General features: G+C 42.6%; 1 protein-coding gene across 1 annotated transcript in view; it reads left to right on the top strand.

Annotated features, from left to right (window-relative positions):
- The first annotated feature begins 418 nt into the window (after positions 1-418).
- Positions 419-15742, top strand: part of LOC144723730 (neuronal PAS domain-containing protein 3-like) — a 107886-nt gene continuing 92562 nt past the window's right edge. Inside the window, exon 1 of the mRNA XM_078602665.1 lies at positions 419-567. Within this exon, the coding sequence (XP_078458791.1) occupies positions 419-567 (149 nt within the window). The remainder of the gene's footprint in view (positions 568-15742) is intronic.

The raw sequence follows: 15742 nt of genomic DNA, 5'->3' as shown, positions 1-15742 counted from the left end.
CCCCCCATTCAGCCGTCCTGTCTCCTCCTCAACCCTGAGCCACCAGAGCAGCAGCCCTTCGGCTGGAAGCTGTGCAGCAGTAGCAGCAGCAGCAGACGATGTCCGTGTGGGACGGCACCACTGCTCTGCGCGAGACCACATCAAACTTTTGCTGCTAAGAGGACTTTTGTTGCGCACAGCGAGCAAACAGCGGCGCACACGTTTTTTGTTTTGTTTTTAATCTTTCCGTCCGGGCGGTTAGGAGTGATTGAAAAAAAAAAAATTATATTTTTGCCAGCTGATTTTTTTTTATTGTAGTTGTTTCAAAACTGTTTGGACATTGCTCGTTTTTATTTATTTAGTATTTCTTTTTTTAAATATATAAACAGTAAAACATTTAATTTATACAAGTCACTCTCTCGCTCGATCCATCGCGGCAATGATCAGGATTTTCCCAGACTTTGGCTTTCAAGCCACGATGGAAGGCGGTGGTGGGTCTGCTCCGGGCGCTACCGGCCCGGCCAGAGTGGTGGACCCCGGCAACGGAGCGCCTCCCAACGTGCTCGGCTTGCCCTCCTACCAGCAGAGGTAAGCACTGCCACAGCGCTCACAGCCACCTCCCCAGTCCCATCTCATACACGTGGACAGGGCCACTCACGACCGGCTCTTTGCCAGTGCCTCTCTCAGTGTCTCTTGCCTCGTGGGCAAGTGATTGTCTCGCAACTGTCACCCTGGCTGCGCGGGGCAATTGTGACCACGGCTGCATGTGTCCGCTGCTATAAGTTCTGTGTCTGTATCATCATCATCATCAGCCATGGTCGAAGAGGCACACGAATGATAAACGCTCTCGATTCCAATCATTCGCTGCTGGATGAAGGCCTCTCTCCCCATGCTTCCGCCACCCCTCGCGATTCTGCGATGTAATAATCCACCCAGCACATGAAGTCATTTCAGATTGTGCAATTGTGTGCCCGTGATATAGAAGGTGGCGTGCTGTGTGCGCGTTGGGGTTTGCGTGTGTGTGTGTAGTTCGGTAGATGTGTGCATTGTACACATTGCCTGCTTGTATTCCGTTCGGGTGAGTTTATATTTTGCATCATACCACGTACGTGTATAAGTATTGATACACTCGTTCATATTATACTCGTTAGATTCGATAGGTTTATATTAGCTTTTTGTTGGTTCACGGATGAATGTTTTAACATACTAAAATAATAAAAAAACATCTAAACTATGAACTTATCCTAATTCACTATAAAGTGTGTGTGTTATGACACATACATGCAAAGACAAAGATCCCCCGTGTAGCCTTAACAAACTGTAGGGGCAAGTGCTGTTAGCGAGCACCTATGAAGGCCGGCACAGCACACGAGGGGATGGGTGGCCAACACCACGCCCGGCCGCCTTTGTCTCCCTGGTGACGATCTTTACACATCGCACCAGGTACTCATTTGAGGCTGAGTCTACCTAGGGGAGGCCCGGGACCGGTTCAGATAATCGTCACTGGTGTTGGCCGTGAGCGCGAATTGAACCTGGGTCGCCAGGTTTATAGTGCAGCGCGCTAACCGCTACACCACCGCTCTCCACAGACACACGCACACACACACATGGTGTGTATGTTAACTGCATGCTGCTATTCAGACGCGTCAATTTGTCACTTCAACATGAACCTGCATGCTTACACCACTCTAGCACACCTCGTGTATTCATAGAATCTTAGCATAGTAGTAATGTTCAGTCACACTTATAATGAACATAGGCTAGCAAGCTATGCACACACATACTCGTTTAGCTTGCATTTAATTTATTACAGTCGATAAGAACAGAAGTCTGCACACCTGAAAGACAGAATTTTTTTCTTGAATATATAAATTTTCTAATTCGTTTTAAGACACTTATCTTTCATCAAATAGTTAACGAATGAGGTTCTATCTTAAACAGGTTGCCTCATTCAGGTTGCTCATTATGCCGGAAAGGCACATGAATTAAAATGAGGATGCAAAGATGTACATAATAACAAATGTTCTCTCTATTCCAATCAGAAATTCGCATACCGGGTGAACACGAATTGGTTCACAATGTATATATTTTTTCTTGTGTATAACCCATTATCGTTGCTGCGTTTCAACACCACGCAGCTGCTCACGATCATGCCAGCTAATTGTATGGCACAGTGCATGAACACATCAACACCAAAAGTAAGACAGGTTCTTTAGACGGGGTCTGAGCAATTACTTGTGCCGTGTAGCAATCGGCCATGAAAGTATTAATAATATATACTTTTGAAGGGCCCACTCATATTGGCTGTCCATTATTGTAAAACGTGAATATGCTTTGTAATTGTTGTAAGCTTGTACACACACATAGGCCCAATTGAGCGAGTGCACCTTCAATAAGCACGGTTGGCTACGTACGGCGCGAAAGAAGTTCAACCTACACCCAACAGAGCACGCGTCTCACAACCGCTCGGCACATCGTGATGTCATCGCGAGCCCTGCGACATGCGAATGAGATCTTTCCAAGAAAATACCTCCCAAGAAAATTTGATAAAGGCGCCCGCAATGAATGCAATAATTTAAAGTGCGCTGCGCCCTGGAGGGCGAGGGGAGAGCGAGGGGAGAGCAAAGAGGGAGCGAGGAGAGAGCGAGGAGAGAGCGAGGGGAGAAGCGACGGGAGGGCGTGGGGTCTAAATCATCCTCGTCAGGAGCTGTCACTGTGAATGCGTCAAGTCACAAGTGCGCTCGTAAATTGAACTTTTGTTGTTTGCACTCAGCGACGAGCGAGTATCCAATCACATCTCAAAACGGTGACGATAATAATAATATGTTTTAACAAAAACTGCACTGATGATCTCGCCTATTCCCACCCTGTCTCTACGAGTCAGAATGTACGCGATGTCTAACGTTGGCAGCAAGAGCAAACGCCAAGTTTTTCTTCTCGACATCCTTTAAAAAAGATCACGAAGTAATTATGTCTTCTTGGTTCTTTCGGTAAAGTCACGTAGAAAGGAAGTAATAAAATAATAAAAATAAAACATAATAAAATAATTCTCACGACGTTTCGGCCACAACGCAAGCAGCCGTCCTTCTACGTGACTTTACCGAAAGAACCAAGAAGATGAATCTCTGCAGTCACGAAAGCTTTAAATCGAAATAGAAGTAATTATGCTCCGTCACTCTTAAATGAGCATGCTTGCGTTTTTTTTTAGTTTCCTTAAATAAGGAGCAAGGTTAACTCAGCACAAAAGTCATCGGCGCTCATGAACGCACGCACCAATTTAACAACAACTGGAAGCGGACGCTCGTGTTGGTGGGAGTTTGAGTCAGGTGGCGCATCTAAATGGTTTGTTGAGCCTATAATTGTTTCGACGTGGAAAAGGGGTTGCTTGCTGAGGGATTGTACAAGAATTGATTTTGCTTTGCTCAGATACGGCTGGCTAGCAATGGGATAATCACACTGAATCGATACGACGCTAGGCTAATGTGGAGAACAAAGAGAACAGTTGCAGACGTCGTTCGGAGAGGTTCGCACACCGGATGGATTTATGGACGTGACCCTGCCTCCTAGCCGGGAGGTGATGCATCGTCTCTGGGCGCTCATAATGTATCGCTTGCAAGGTGGACCTCGTAAAAGATCCGCCTGCATCCGAAAAGAACGGACCTTCAGAAGGTGAAAGCAATTGAGTGCTCCTGAAGAAAAAGAAGAAGAAAAAAGGACGGAGCGATAAGAAGATCAGACGCACGTGAATTCCATATATGCAAATTAATTCGTTGGTATAAAGTCATTAATATAAATAACATTCACGACATTCATGATTGCAATTCATTAATTAAAGATGGTGAAAGTGGCGGCGGAGGTCTTGTTAATTAATCTGTTTCACGCGTCATATTTTGCAGCCAAATTGCAGGAGCGTGAGTGTCGCAAACAAAACGAAAAAGCGTTTGGCGGATAGATTATTCATCGATTACAAGGCCATACGCACGATGGTGTGAGCGTCTTTACTTGGTTTTGTTTACACAGCCATTACAAGATATATGAACGAACGAGAAGGCGTTACAAAGAACGATTTTCACAACACACAGGCAGTGGTTTGGCAGATAAATAATAAAACGCACAGTTTGCAGCAGAAACAAAGAATTGCTGGTGAAATTAGGAACCGCTGAAAACTTTTTCAAGGCTTCCGGCTGGAGTGCAGACGTTTTGAGACGTGCCCATGCACTCTCGACTGAATGACCTGCAGCAGACCCAGTGCTTTTGTTGACATTTAAATGATCGCGGTGTAATGTTGGCCGTCACGCATTTTTCGTGGCAATGCAGTCGATGTACCACACACTGCAACATCTGAACGGTTTGTACCGTTACGTTATTTATTACGGCGCAGCTTGTTCCATTTTCTTGTTCGTTTTGCATCAATTCACGCGCAAACCCATTATCACTGCTCAAGAGATCACTGTCAAATTCATAATAAATGTTGGAGGCATTCGTGTATTGTGTCTTTTTCTTCCAAGAACCGAAATATAAACAGCTAAATAAATAAACAGAAAAAAGGGAACACATGGATGGGAGGATAAAAAGAGCAAATTATCATGACATAATGATGTCTGGTAAGAAAATTTAGTGGGCGTGGGCAGCAAGGAATGATGACTGATGAATGAAACTGGTGATTGAATGGCAGTCAAAGGAGAGAATACGCCCAGGAGGATGACCGGCACAGAGATGGAGCGATTAGGTTAGCTCGTGCGGTCCAGCGGCGAGATGGATTGTGGCATCGCACGGCCATGAGAGATGGGGGGAAACGCGGGAAGGCCTTCATCCATCAGTAGATAGAACATAGCTGCTGATTATGGCAACACACGTCAATATGGTCAGCTTTTAAATACAATAATGGCATAAATTAAACAAAACATTGATTCGTAAATGTTGGGTGCTTGGTGCACGTGTGTTTAATGGAATGTACAAGACCGTAGAAATAATAATTATCAAATAAATTATTCCAAGCCGTTTGATCATCCACTGTTGGATGTAGCCCTCCCCCACGACATGTTGGCCGTGGCTGTTGTAGACGAAATTTCACCACGCCGCTCAGTGCGGGTCGGCGAAAGAGGCGACCCGGGTCAGTTTCAGATAACACTTGCCACTGTTATTGGTCGTGTCCGGGAATCAAACATGGGGGTCGCCGTGGCCCCAATGCGGTGCCCTGACCCAACTGCCCGCTCCCTCTACATTACAAATGGAAAGGACGTCCACCGAGGAGACGGAGCGAAGTGATCCGCTCGTGCGCGTGCCCGCAGATCGTTACGTCACAGGATCGCGAGAGATTTGGCGGCAGCTTGAGTTAAACCTTCATCCGGCAGTGGATTGACCACGACTGATGATGACGATGAACATGATGATGAATATGCTGTATATATATAATTCCCTCGTAACATCACCACATGCAATTGCAGTCCTTGCATCATGAGCTCGTGAGTGGGATGAAGAGGTTTGCCCACTGAGTTTGTGAGTGCAATTAATTCTCCATGTTCTTATTTTGGGGAAAAAGGAAAACACCATCCAGGGGATAACTCCTTGAAGTGGCACCTGAAGAGTTGCAGTTGGCTCATGCCCGTGCCGATGACGACATTGTAATATCAGGCCGATTTTCAATATTACACGGATATTGAAAAGTCCCTGAAAATGTATTAAAAGTGTAATAGTGCATAACTAAATAAAATCACACACAACTGACCATTGACATTTCTTGCACGTGCTCTGTTTAAAATGAACATTCGATTCGGTATTATTTTGCACACAAAAAATACTTTCTCGTTAGGCAAAACATTTTGAGGTGCGCACTTTGACAAATGCATGAGCAGGCTTCATTTGAAGAGAGACCAACTAATACAATTAAACGTGATGTTTTGCATACACGTGCAGGAGCTATAAAAGCAGGGGACTTTGTGACTTATGTAATGTTTGAAGTGTAAAGAATGGGGCAAAGGATGACCAGGGCTGCTCATTTGCATAATAAGCTGTCGTAGTTTTTTGATGCCACTCTTTGAACCTTGTCACTATCTCTTACTCAGGACAGCCACGCACAAGACAGCCAGTCGCACTACCTCCGCTGCCGCTTATTACATCGTGTGTACTCTCCGTGCGACATGACACAAATCAATTGATGATGGGTGTCACAAGCCCTCTGCGAAGAACACAAATAATGCTTCGCTCTGTGTTTTTTCTTTCTTTTTACCTTGTACCTTTAATGACACTAAGAGATACGCTATTGTTGGTACGTTATGTTTTTTTTCTCCTTTGGTCAGTAAAGATGATGAACGAGCACAACAAAAACAAATCGAACAACATTGGATCCTGTGAACAAGAATTTGTTGGATAATTATATAATAAATATTGCGCTTTCATTTATGCCTGTGTTCAGATTGTTGCAAATATGCAAATATAGCGTAGGAATACAAAAAAATGCACATAACCAATGCACGTCTTTAAACAATGTATGCATATTTACGAGTTTCCGAGTAAAATTAAAGATCGTGCCATTTCATTAAGTAGCAAAACTGAGTCTACGCTACATAATCGCGGTAACACAACCCACACGGCGTAAAAAAGAAAAATGCAAGACTGCACGCAAGTTTGTGGAATGTATTCGTGTTTCTCTCGTGTGCTACTGTTGTCAATGTTTAGTTGCGTGTGTTTATTTGCCACGACTTAATCGCCTGTATTTGTGTGTGTGTGTGTCTGTTGCAGATTTCTGAGATTTGAAAAGGGGCAATGGCACGTGATGGGGCAAAAGTGAGTTGGGTCATCTCTGTTCTGTCTTGAAGCAAATCGCTGTGTTCAATGTTGGTGCGTGACTTACGTTTAGCATTTACCACGTAGGACCAATGTCTCTCTCGTCTTTCTGTCGATTTCATTGCTGCGTACGGGATGAAACTGTGTTTGATGAAATGTAGAATAATACAACAAAAAAGATGTTCAAGTTTACTTGAAACGGGAATAAATTCCGTGCAATTGTATTTGGACTTTTAATGCCGTATTACATTTTACAAAACAAACACGGCATCCTTAAGTCTGTATAGACAGATGCCTGATGAACGCTAGTTGGTTTGAATTTTCATCATTTTAACGCTAGCTATATGTGCTCTCGCCTCATCATGGTTGCAGACTATACATCACACTACCCATTGCGAGCCGTTGTTACCCATTGCGAGCCGTTGTAAGCGTTTTAGTAGCATTGTATTATATACTTGTAAAAAAAGAACAGAACCACAATCGAGTTCTCAATGAGGATTTACACTCATGCCATGCACTTAATTAGCAAATCTAGTCTTCCAAACCGTGTTTGTTATCCCAGCGTGATATAGTTGACGAATTTCAGTCGGAGGTAGTGATGGATGTTGTAAATTATAAATTTTAAATAATTTACATTTGTATTCAAAATAGACATTTTAGCGATGTTAACTGTGTTGAGTAAATCATCGCGCAATGACTGCTTGAGTGTTTTTTCCACTTTTACATGGGTACATCTTTTTTTTATTTACTTACTGTTCTCATGAAATGCAACAGATCTCCACGGATTGTTATTGCGTATAAACTGAAACCTAGGAGTTGCGTTATGAGTACTTCATTAGGTGGAGAGTACCGTTAGGAATTCGCCAGAGGAGACGAACTTTACGTTGCGTTCAAGCAGATGGGTGTCCCATCGTCCCTGACGCTGTGCAAACAGAAAACAATGGTCATGCATTTGTCCACCAACACTTACATTGATATCCCAGCGATGTCTTACCAGGTTCTAAACAAGCAGCGTTAGATAATTGATCCAATGAGACCATGATTATTATGTAGTCTCTGAGCCCAAGTAACGCACAACTGTGACTGCTTCCGAGGCGTTTGTAGAAAAGCAAAACACTTTTACGTATTGTATATACAAGACCACCATATAAAATGTACCTTGTAAAGCTCAATGAACCTGTTATATACAACGAACGGAATAAAAAAACAAACACGTGTATGGATGTTGAACTTCTTTCGCACCGTACGTAGCCAATCGTGCTAATCGGAGGTGTGGGACAGGTATTGATTCAAAAATAAACTTTGTTTTAGCAGGTAAGAACCTACTGATATGCAGGCCATGTATGCTTTATCCTACATAATAATGGCATACACACATTTAGTTGTCTATCATGCTTTAGGCTTCTGCACGCTGACATAAAGAGGCGTGACTAAATGTACAATACAATAGAATTTGCATTTATGCAGCGTCGCAATGCGACTACATCAATGCGATGTGGGCATCGTCGGGAAAGGAGGCATGCTTATTTGTTTATTTTAATAAAGAGGCAGTCATTCATAGGCAGGGGAAAAAGAGGTTGGTGTTGAGTCTGGACTTCAACAGCAGCAGGGAGTTGACAGCACGGACGGATGGGGGGAGAGAACTCCAAACTATGGGGGCGGTAGCAGCAGCAGTAGCAATAACATCAGCCTTGTGTCTCATGTTTACACACACATCTAGCATTAGCGTGAAATCTCCCCCCTACCACACACACACCGAGCTTGCAGCAGCCCTACCCCATCTCTCACATCTTGACCTCTACACCCTTGCCCCCTCCCCCAACCCATTCCATGAGTTTTCGGCGAGAGGAGTAGTGTCAGCAGGCATGGGTCATCTCAGAGGTGTGCCGGGGATGAAGGGCTATGAATGGGCCTTTGTCGCCTTTGCGTGCTCAGGCAAAGGCGGGCGGGGGAGCACACGGACCTTGCTGTAGAACTTGGCAGTGCAGGCTTAGTCTGATAGGCTTAGGGAATGTGTCCCGCTAAATTGAAATAAATTCCCCGGAGATTCATGTTGAAGGGTCTATGTCACCTTAGTGATAAAAGTGGAAGAGTTGAACACAAGAAATGTTGTTGTGGCTGCTGCTGCTGCTCCTGCTGTGCAGTTTGGTTCAAGGATTTTACATCAAGTCTCCTCTCTCTCTCACCGCTCAAACATGCCCTTTGAAATGAAATACATACACTGGCTTCTCCGTGTGTGTGTGTGCGTGCGTGTTAAATTAATATTTATTATAGTCAAAATGAAGCAATTAAACATCTGAATTGTTATTGTATCCCCTCATCTGTCATACCATTTGTTGAAAATGTCAAGTTTATTATTTCCAGCAAATTTTCGCTGAACATTTTGTTCAAATTAATCAGGCTAGGATGAAAGTTAGTAATGCCCTGAAAAACAAATCATATTGAATTGGGATTGCAGTACTATACTTGAGGGAAAATGTGGCCCATGCTACGTGAAATTACAATGATCAGAATCTTGTTGTGAAATGTTAGTTATAAAAAACAAGCATGTTGAATTTTATTCAAGAATATAATGAAACCAAGATGTTTCCACAACAGAGGTGCGATGTCTAGCCAATGTGAGCATTTCAGATGGAACGCTGTCGGTTATGAAAGGAACGTCAAAAGCATTTTTACACGATAAGGCGTTATTAGGCGTATTACGAGCGAGCCTTGATATGTTAATGCACAGGAAACATCAGGGAATCTCATTCTTCGTGAGAAATAGCTGTGGGGGAAAAAAAATAAACAAGGAGACATTTCACTAGCAGAAAAGTTACATGGGACATCTGTGGAAAAGAGCATTGTAGCTCATCGGATTTCTCCAGGATAAAATACAGATTCTGATAACTGGATAATCAAGTGAAAGATACAAATGATAGTTTGCTCCCTTGTTGGATCAGTGACCGGTGTAATTATTAAAACGTACAGTCCATGTCTTAGTGTCGGAGCTAAATTGATTCTGTTTGGGCCATGGAAAAACCCTCCCCACCGGCTCCACCCCCCCATAGCTTCTGTGACTGTTTTTTTTTTTGGGGGGGAGGGGGGGCTTCATTCAATTTCGTAACATCCCTGTGGGCATTACCACGAGCTTTAATAAATGGCTTCTTCTTCGTAATGAGTTGAGCTCCACTGTCATGCAGATAAATGATTCTGATGGAGGGAAGTTTCTATTTTTTTCTGCTTTTATCAAGATGTTTTTTTTCTTTCCTTTCAGCGATGAAGCTTGGCTCCGTAGCACGGCTTCCAAATTAATCACCCATCTCCTAATGCAAAACTGTCTGAAGCCAGCCACCCGGCTGCGACAGGCCCATGCTACCATGTGCCCGCGGAAAAGGCACAGCGCATCTGCTTAGCGCTTAGCCCCTCATTTCGTTGAAGAGCATTTGAAGTAGCACGTGTCATTTTATGTTACCTGCTGGGATAAGTGGAGGAAAAACAGATAATTTGAAGTGAAGTGCATTGCAGGTAATCGCATACAAATGGACGCTTAAAGGATCACGAGAGGGTTTCTTTTTTAATACAAGGGATGAATAAGTCTTCCTTGTCGAGACTTAAGGACTGTACACGTCCTGGTCGTGGAATTCACTGTTCGTGAATATGTCTTCGAAAGAAAAAAAAAGAACAACAATGTTTTTTTGGGGTATGTTAAAAATTCTGCTAAAGGGTGATTTTTCTTCTGCAGCCAGTGTTACAGATGGGTATGCACTGCTGCAATCAAAATCGCGCGTACAGCCTTACCACTGTGCATTTTCCGTCCGCAAAGTGTAGCACAATAATTTTTTGGTCACGTCACAATGCATCGTTACGGACACTGACACTTCATACACTTACTACTTTTTTCGATTTGAAGCTTTCGTGACTGCAGGGATTCATCTTTTTGGTTCTTTCGGTAAAGTCACGTAGAAGGGAAATAATAAAATAATAAAAATAAACATAATAAAATAATTCTCACGACGTTTCGGCCACAACGCAAGCAGCCGTCCTCAGGTGAAGAACAGGTCTGTCGGAAAGACAGCGTTCAGACGCGTTCAGACTCTGTCTTTCCGACAGACCTGTTCTTCACCTGAGGACGGCTGCTTGCATTGTGGCCGAAACGTCGTGAGAATTATTTTATTATGTTTTATTTTTATTATTTTACCACTTATTACTTGCCCAACGCATCCTTAAAAAATAGACCGGCACGTAGCACAAAAGATAAGTAGAAAGCAACAAAGACATAGGCAACAATCGAGTCCTTTTGCGCCGAGGGTCAACCAGAGCACAAGCTTGTGTGCTGCAGTAAGTGAGAGTGCAACGTTGGGGGGGGGGGGGGGGAGATGAATTGGAGTTGGTGAAGGGAGAAGCCCCTTGATAGCGTCTGGCTTCACTAGCTGACTTTGCAGGAGGCAAAGTTGCGAGTTGCTTGCCGACCACTCCACTAACCCACCCGATGAGCCAGCCACAGCGGAGGAGAGGTATTTGGAGGCAATTGTGCGCAATACCTGAGATGCGCGGTGATATTTCGTTTGCCTTTGTCCGTATACTGTGGCTTGTACGATGCACCCCCACCCCCCCTTTATGCGTCACCCACAACAGCGATTTGACAAATTGTCACCATTCTGGGTCGCGATTTGATTAAGGATTGTCATCATTTGTTAACATTGCGGTGAAGAATGGTTAACGCCTCTAGTGGGATACAGCGGTGATATAAACCCTTCGCATGCAACATATATGAAGTGGAAAACATTGATCTTGACACAAGTGATTAGATACGATTCTACGGATGTGAGGTGAGCTTTAGAATCAATATTAATCTATGAATTCATGGATCCATTCCACCCCTAATCTGTCCCTAAAAATCCATTGATTTCTGACTCGAGTGCGGATAGTTAGTTCAACTAGTTAGTTATGCTATAAACTATATATTCATATTTTTATACATTTCTATTTTTATTTTACTGAGCTATATAGGTCTTTTTCAGAAGCGACCTCAACGAATTGGTTTATCGTGTGGAAATGTATAGCAGCCAAATACTCGAAACCAATGTTGATTCTAAATATGGAGGCAAAAAACTAGAGGGACCCAGAGAAATATCCACGCGACCACGGGGAGAACACGCAAACTCCAAATATACAACAGGCGTCAGGGTCGGGATCGAACATACGACCTCGTGTCTACCAGGCGGGGCAGCTAACATTTTGCCGGTGTTGCAATGGTGATGTTTGAATTAAATAAAACAAGCACGAGTCTCACCAGCCATTGTGAGACAACATTGGAACGATAACAATCAGATAACAATCAGATGGAATGGATAGCAGTAACACGTGGATTGATTTTAACTTCATTTTCACAATTTTACGATTGCTTATTTCAATGTAAATAAATAATTATACGTTTACATGTTTTGATTCAATAGCATTGTCTTTCTGGTTTATTCATGAGATGCCTATTTCTCAAACGTATATCTTTGTATTTATTTTTGCATCCATGCATGTTGTTGTTTTTGTTCACGCCATTTTAATTAAGTACATTAATCCCCTTTGCATTATATATCCCAGGTTGTGTCTCTTCAAAAATATACGTTGTCTAAATTGTCTTTCACTGGCCTCCAGATAAGAGAAATGAACAAAATAAATCCTTAAATTACCAGACAAAAAAAGAAACACTTGTCAAACGTTATCATGATTAAACAAATGAAATATTAATACGTTGTTGTGCCATATACCCGCTACTACAAGGAACTGCCTGATGTGTTTATGATGCTGCTGAGCTAATGACTCCTAACGATAATAATTTTGCACATTTCGTGTCCACGCAATTCTTACAGTGCCTGACTATCACGAAGGCACTCCATTGCACAGACCGTTGCAATCTGCCAGTAATGGGCGATGTCGCTTTGTGGTTTTACCCAATTAGATCATTTGTGAGTAGAAATTATCCAAATTTTGGTAAACTTGGACCATGATGCCGACACACACGGCACACTATTTTTTAAATCATATCATGGGATATTTGACATCCACAGTGAAGCAGACGGTGCAATATCTAAGTTAATCAGCGTGGCCGCTTGGTCCTGTGAAGCTCTGCAAAGAGCCGCGAACCTGCTATTGTCTGACCCTAATTCTCAGTTGAAGGCGCAGAGCAGACAATTTAAAAGAACAACAACGGCAGCAACACTTGTTGCCTCGGTCAAAATATTTACATTCAACATGAACTTGCATTGAAAGCGATCACACATTGACTACATTTTCGAATCATACCCAGCTCGGAGACTGCAAGCAACCTCGAACAGAATGGAGACAGAATAGTTATGTATCTGCTCGTTCAGACGGCGGGCCCAGTCTATTGAGCCAATATTACAAATGTGCAATTTAGATAACGCTTGCAATATATTTCTGTCGAATTGTACCCAAATAAGGTTTGTTCTGAATTCCGCTAAAGGCTAAAATATAAACTATGTTGTGTTCAACATCTCTGCATTGTTTTCCACAAGCGGAAACTATTTTTAAAAATAAAAAAATAAAAACTCTTAAAATATTTCACACGTAGCTTTATTGATTTGTATCTCATGTGTGTTCATGCTTGTTAAAATAATTCGAACTATTTGCATTTTACTCGAAAGAGGCAAAGCGGCGCTCACTACGTCTGAACGGTATTCAAATACTCAGATAATCTTTTGAAAGAAAGTCAACAAAATCTCCTCTCCCCGTAGAGCAAAGCCGAAACACATGTATGTCGCTGTGTATTGTATACACTAAATTAGTGCGTGCCATCTCTCGAGAGGTGATTGCGATTTTTATTTTATTTTACTCCAGGTCAAAAATCTGCCCGTCGCTTCCATTGATTTGAAATATTGTGTAGATGCAGTTAAAAGATACAAACTTAACCTCACTCTCATTTCACTGTCTGCACCATCAAGATACATCAACTATGGTGTGACGTTCCTAAGTTATTGCCATGGTCCTTGAATGAATGGATTTGTTTTCTATGCATACATTATGCAGTTGAGACATTGCTAAGGACAGAGGCCATGCTTAACCGTAGAGTACAATGGGACTGTGTGTGTTATAGTCAATTGGTGCTTGGTGTGTCAGCATTTGTCGTGTGTAGTATTGGGAAAAAACGTCAATCATTTTACAAAAGACCCTCCGTGGATGCAATAAAGAAATTTAACATCGTTCTGCTCTGCCAAGTGTGGTATGGATCCACCCACTTTTCTAACGGTTTTGCTCAAAATAATATTGTTTTTCAATCGGTTTTAAGCGCAGCAGATTTACAAAGCTGAGTGTCCTAAGTAAGTAGTACATGGCTATTGATTCAGCTGAAGAGTGTGTGGGAGGTTATTAGGTGCATTTAAAGGCATTCCACATAAGAAACAATCCCGACAATAGACCAGTTCAAAGTGTCCGTATACTATAGAAGCAGAAGGGTTTTTATCCATTTTTTTGCTCTTGGTGAACAAACGAGCAGAACACTCAGCCATGCAATGAGCGTGTGAAACCTCATGTGTGATGCCCATCCTGAACCCCTCTTCTGCTTGAAAATCCAATTGGCTGGGAGCGGTGGCCAATTTATCAGCATTGTCCAATAGTGGGGATACTCCATTAGTTTGCTTTGTTCCTGTTCACACGTTCACTCCATTGGTTTGTCCAATCTGAACCCAATCATTAATTGAATTGAGTAGTCGGCGGCCCTTTTGTGGAACTGAAAGTTGGATCGCCTGGCTGTGGCCCTTTTTTTCTGCTTCTGCTCGTCATTTTTATGAATGTATGTTGAACTTATTTCGCAACGTACATAGCCAACCATGATGATCGAGGGTGCGGGGGAAGGACAACAAACTAATCACGAAAAGCAGTTCGAAGGAAATTAATTTTGTATGTAGATTTAAAAGTGCAGCATAGCTCCAGTGGCTTCCTAATATCAGAAGGAAGAGCTTTCCAGACGGCCGCAGAAGCACATCTGAAAGCGCGCGAAGCGGTGACCGCGTCTTTGTTCGATGGTTAGTCAAAAGCCGGTGTGAGTAATGACCTTAATTCGGGCGATCACAGTTTATACCAGTTTGTCGAGATTACCAAGGTATCATGGTCCATTTGTGGCACTTTGTGTGTAATAATAGCAACCTCTTAATATATTTGTTCGGCAACTGTAAGCCAATGCAGCTCATCGAGCACTGGATGGACGTGTTCGGATCTTGTATTTTGCAGATTGATGTCCTGAGTGTGTATGTGTAATGATGTGATCCACTGGACAATACATTTTCGCACTAAATACCATCCTGCACGTAAGAGATGGGGTAATTGAGAGAATGCATATTTAATAATAATTCACAGGCTTTTGTCAATCCACTGCTGGATGACAGCCTACCTATACTATGCTGGTCATGGAAGTTGTTTGACCATACTTCACTGCACTGGTCAATATGGGTAAAAATGGATTGATGAATGGGGAGGGGGCTGGGTATGGGGGAGGGTGGGGGCATGACCAGTTCAAATATCATCACCATGGCCAGGAATTTAACTGAGGTACCCAAGCTCGCAGCGCAATGCGATAACCACTGTACCACCACTCCATGCCGTTATAATGTATATCCTCCCCTTGGCCATTTATTTACTTCTTTACTTATTTTTGCTCTGACCAGAGATGTTCAACGCCTTTTAGAAAGGCACTTCATACATGCAATGTATTATTGTACATACATATATAAGGTTTTATATATATACATTTGTGGCAATCTGTTAGAGTGATTGTATTGCCTTTAAATGTAGATATCATACAATTAATGATTAGCAATCAGGTTTTACCACTATCGCACCTCCAATGAATACGTTTGGCTATATACGGTGCGAAAGTAGTTCAACATACATACTACAACTATACATGACGTTGTACATATAGTTTGGATAAGCCTTTAAATGTTTATATTTCCCGTGTAACCGTAATATGCTTCAACGTATT

This window comes from Lampetra planeri, chromosome 18 (genome assembly GCF_965212315.1).
Source record: "Lampetra planeri chromosome 18, kcLamPlan1.2.h2, whole genome shotgun sequence".
Taxonomy (NCBI): domain Eukaryota; kingdom Metazoa; phylum Chordata; class Hyperoartia; order Petromyzontiformes; family Petromyzontidae; genus Lampetra; species Lampetra planeri.
The sequence above is the reverse complement of the archived record's forward strand: the minus strand, read 5'-3'. Positions and strand labels throughout refer to the sequence as shown.